The sequence below is a fragment of the Salvia hispanica genome, chromosome 6, assembly GCF_029641045.1.
Source record: "Salvia hispanica isolate PSC_SH4W2 chromosome 6, Shi_PSC_v1, whole genome shotgun sequence".
Taxonomy (NCBI): Eukaryota; Viridiplantae; Streptophyta; class Magnoliopsida; order Lamiales; family Lamiaceae; genus Salvia; species Salvia hispanica.
Genome location: NC_142697.1, coordinates 8,147,391 through 8,152,363, shown reverse-complemented (window position 1 = coordinate 8,152,363; position 4,973 = coordinate 8,147,391). Strand labels below are relative to the sequence as shown.

General features: G+C 31.1%; 1 protein-coding gene across 1 annotated transcript; it reads right to left on the bottom strand.

Moving 5' to 3' along the window:
• Window positions 1–840: 840 nt before the first annotated feature.
• On the bottom strand, window positions 841–3,542 carry LOC148923148 (tropinone reductase I-like). Its single transcript, XM_089060468.1, has 5 exons — window positions 3,407–3,542; window positions 3,083–3,290; window positions 1,557–1,773; window positions 1,378–1,484; window positions 841–1,129 (listed from the first exon to the last, which is right to left on the bottom strand). Exons 1-5 carry the CDS (start codon window positions 3,496–3,498, stop codon window positions 947–949), a joined length of 807 nt encoding a protein of 268 aa, XP_088916594.1. The 5' UTR covers window positions 3,499–3,542; the 3' UTR covers window positions 841–946.
• Window positions 3,543–4,973: the final 1,431 nt, after the last annotated feature.

Here is a 4,973-nt window from a genome sequence, read left to right as displayed (position 1 = left end):
AAGTTACTTGTATACTCCTTCCATCCCATAAAAATATATATGCAATTAAAATGTTACATTAATTAATAAATAATTTATAAAGTAAGAGAGAGAGAGCAGAGTAGTTAAAGTAGTAGAAATAAGACATGTATTATTATTAGTGTTTAATGAGCTGTAATAGTGGACCATAGTGTATAAGTTATAAATAAATTGATGTATATGAATAATGAGTTGGGGATAATTTTCCATAAATATAAATGTCCATATTTTTATGGAACGGAAGGAATATATTTTTGCTCCTATAAATATGAATTCCTGATTCCGTCCTAATTAAGATGCCATAAATATAATCATATGAGAATAGTCTTTTTTTTTTCCTATTTATTTCCTCTAGTAATAACCACATTAATATGAATAAAGGAATATTTAAACGTATAATTTTTGCCATAATACCAAAATATTATTTTCTTTAAAAGCCGAAATGTCGTTTAGGAGCTTGCAGTTATTTTTGAAAAAAAGAATCCAAAGTGCAAAAGTCCCTTACATTATGACATCAAAGTTTAGAGAATTTTACTTTCATAATTGTCAGTATGTGATATATTCTATCTGTTACAATTAAATTTGAGTTGCATATTTTTTTTTATATCAAAACATAAAATATCTAATCACTCTTATTATATTTGTTCCCTTACTCTATTCTCTCATAGCTCTCCTATTTTATATATCTTTATTTAACATAATTTCTTAATCTCTATATTAAAAGAAATGCTTCAATTTAATTGAAATGAAAAGAGTAGTAACACATTTTACACTAACATAAATAAACACGGCAACAATATCCAAAATTTCAACACCCATGTGTAAGCAAATCCAATGGTACTAAGAAAGTCTCTGAATGGACAATGTAGTTTATAGTTTATATGATTATTTAACTTGGAGAGAAATACCATAATTATTATGGGAATTATTAGTAACAGCCTGCTGTGAAGCCTCCATCAACATAAATAACCTGACCAGTAATATACAAAGCAACAGGAAGGCACAGAAATGCAACCAACGGCGAAATCTCGTCTGCTTCCGCTATGCGGTTCACATGCGTTCGAGCCAACAATGGCCCCAACATCTGCAGAATTGACACCTCCACCTCCTCCTAATTCGATAAAAAACTTTTATTCAAAAAATGGTCATTGTATGGTATTGGTATCCCCAACTAGAAATATAATAACATAATTTGGTATCGAAACAATGAGTCTGTTAACTCATCTTAAGTTAATCGACAAAAAAAGAAGCATCTAAATTAAACTCTACTGGACATAAATCAAACTTTTATTAAGAGAAAGCTGGGGATACAAAACATAATTAAATTAAATGAGTATATAAGTAATATTATATACATACGGGCTTGATGATGGTGGTTCTAACACCAAACGGTGCGACGGCGTTGACACGGATATTGTCCTTGGCCCACTCGCAGGACAAATTCTTTGTAAGTTGATTTATGGCACCTGAAATATGAAGCATATTAGCAACATATATATATGTATATGTACGATAGAAGTTAATTAAGTGAATAATACCTTTGGAAGCAGCATAAGCAGAGAGAGCAGGGAGGGCGACACCTCCAGCAACAGAAGAGATGAAAACGATGTTTGCAGATGCAGATGCTTTCAGAAGAGGATAAGCTAATTGGGTAATATGATAAGGGGATTCCAAATTTGTTGACACTATTCCATCCAAGTCTTCCGCAGTGTGATCACAAGCATGCTTCAGTTTAGTTATTGCAGCGTTGTTTATCTATCATCATTCACAAAACTTTATTCATAATTTCATCCATGCATCATGTATGCTATATGCTAGATTTGAATTTAATACTCCATCTGTCCCATAAAAATATGGATTTCTTTTATTTTGGGTCATTCCATAGAAATAGTCTCTTATATTCTTCGTAACTTCTTTCTCTCTAATAAAGTGAACCTCGTTCTCCACTAACAATACTATAATTACTTTTTCTTTTTATCTCTCTTTTGTTTTTACCAATTGTGTATTAAAACTCGTGCCGTCATAAATATCTATAATTTTTTTGTGACAACTTGATATTTAATTCATATTTTTATGAGACAACTTTGAGTACAATTATTGTATTTGTAAGAATACGTATGCCCATGTCTTGTTAAATACTCATATAAGATCAGCCGGCCTTTATTATAATTTTATTTTTTTAAATCTTAGTACTACAAAAGAAGGGAAGAAATAGTTCATCAGGAAACATTTATATATACTGTCGTCGTTATAGTGTATTTTAATAATCACGTAAATAAGATTCCCACATCAATTAACAACATAATCAAGATTGTGCAGTGATGGAGGGGCATCATCAATTGTAGAACTAGGTGGTCCAATTTGTTTAAAATTAATTTATACAATGCTTTATGGATATCGAAACAAATGGGGATGAGGTAGCAAATCGAGTTACGGATAGAACAACAACCAAATAAGTCACCAATTTTGTCTATACTTATTAAAGATATAATCTCTCAATTAAAAAAAATAAGACTTATGCAGATGTTATCTACCAATTAATTTGCATCACATATGTCCAAGTAAAAAAGGTCAATTTGTCTAATTTTTTTATTTCATGTGGCCACCTAGATAATTTAGCCAGATTTTAACGCTTAATGTTTTAGTGTAATGGTTCCTTCGGAGATACAAAAGGGATGTGTTAAGATAAGTCGAGGACACGTACTCCCTCCGTCTTATGCTAAGTTGAACATTTCTAATTTGACACGAGATTTTATGTAGTGTTATTTTATGAGAAAAATGAAGAAAATAAAGTATAAAGAGGGAAAAAAATAGAGAGACTGATGTTTCTATATTTAAAAATATATTATTTAGAGTGAGACATTGCAAATAGAAAAATATATCACTTAGAGTGAAACGTGTGAAGTGATGAAGTCAGGATTTTCTACTCCAATATTACTGCAAATTTGTCAAATTTATTTTGCTGAATAATTTACCCTTGAAAAAGACATTGGCTGACTTTGAAAATGGCTGTATGATATGTCAATAAACAGTTATTAAAAAGGAGGATATTTTGTCAACTTACCAAGATATTAAGCTTTCCATTAAATTCTAAAGAGACATTTTTTATGAGTTCTTCTCTTTGAGTTCTTGAAGTCAAGTCACAAACTGATCCCTTCACCTTAAACCCTTTGGCCTCCCATTCTTTCAGCCTTTCATTAAGCTCAGAACCATTTCTCGAACATGTATAAATCGTCGCACCAAATTCAGCAAGCTCTTCAACAATGGCATATCTATATATAATATAAACACACACAGAAAAATATAAATGAATTGAATTATCAAAAAAAAGATCTAGGTAGATATACCATGTAAATTGAATAATTAGTCAAAAGAAAAAAAGTATTACCCGATTCCTTTGGTGCCACCAGTGACAAGTGCTGTCATTGCTTCGAGACTCCATCGTTTTTGCCTGTTGGAATTCTGGTCTTTCGATGCCATGTTTTTTTTTTTCTAGTTTGGGTTTTGGTTTAAGCAATTGACTAAAGAAGTTGAGTTGATACTTATAGTTGGGAGTTGGGGATTTTGTCTCTCTATTTAATGTCTATAGTATTATTCACCGCTAGAATCTGTGAATCGGCTCGATAGAGACTTGTAGCATAGTTTCTACAACTACAATGCTATTTTTATTTTTTTTAAGAGCATCCACAATTGGGGTGCCGATCGGCCGCCTGTCCAATTGGTGCCCACTATGGCAATGGCGCCGATTGGCGACCCCTAAGCCAACTCTACGTCCCCGCCCATGGTCGATCGACGCCTATTGTGGCGTGAGACCGCCGATCCCTATATATATCCCATTTACTCAACTTATTTTAAACACAAATTATACCCGTAAGGGTACGGGGCTATTGTAACAAAAGTATTGTATCCACAGACAGTGGCGTATCCACTAAGGAACAAGGGGTACGTACATATGTACCCAAAAATAAAATATTAGTACTATGCATTTACCATAAAAACATAACTCGTACCATAGTGTAGTGGTAAGCTCTTCCCCCGCCAAGCTAGGAATCTGAGTTATCCATGTCGAACCCAATAAATTAGTTATTCCTTTTTTTCTGTTTGTCTTTCGAGGAGACATGTTTTAGTTTATAGACTTTTAGAGTCATCCAGTTTGTCTATTTGGATTTATTTTATGGAGTAACTCTTTTTATGTACTTCATTTATCTCAAAACATTATACATTTTGTACATTATGTTAAATCAATAAGTATTATATTTTTATTCTTTTTTAATGTATTTTTATTTTCTTCTCTTGCAATGAGTTTTATTGTGTGCTTCTATTTTAAATTCTTCTTATAGATTTTATGCATTTTATTTCTAAAACAATTGCTTCTCTTATAAAGTATTATGGTACAATTTAATTCTTTTCTAATGCAATTTTTTTATCTTTTCTATTTTTAAAAGTTAAAATTTTCTCAAATAAACTAAAAAATGATTCATCTATAATGTATAAATACAAAATTATTTCAACTATAATGTATAAATCAAAAAACCTTTATTTTATATAGTGAAAGTTACTAAATAGTAGCTGTAAAATAAAAATAATCCAATGAATAATCTTAATTAAAAAAGTAAGGATAAAAATTTTTATTGTCAAAGAACAAATTAAAGAAAGAAAAAAAAAAGGATAGGTCAGATTTTGAAAAACATCAAATCACGATGATTCTTTCTCGTACCCCCAAACCGAAAATACTGGATTCGCCACTGTCCACATACACAATAAGTGTCAACCTAAGTACCACAAACCAATCTAAACTACTGTCTAGATGAATAAAAAGTGTTTTGTTTTTCTAATCTAATGAAAACAAAAGTGAAAGCTGGTTTTTTTCTTAAACTGAAGTACTCAAGTTTCACGTGAAAATTAAAACACGTAGAGCATGCACAACCTGATCAAATCAGACAATAGACGGCTCA

Coding starts and splice junctions, on each gene's coding strand:
- LOC148923148 (XM_089060468.1), bottom strand. CDS start 3,498: ATGGCATCGAAAGACCAGAATTCCAACAGGCAAAAACGATGGAGTCTC. Junction 1,774..3,082: donor ATGGAAAGCTTAATATCTTG/GTAAGTTGACAA, acceptor GAATGATGATAG/ATAAACAACGCTGCAATAAC. Junction 1,130..1,377: donor GAACCACCATCATCAAGCCC/GTATGTATATAA, acceptor TTATCGAATTAG/GAGGAGGTGGAGGTGTCAAT.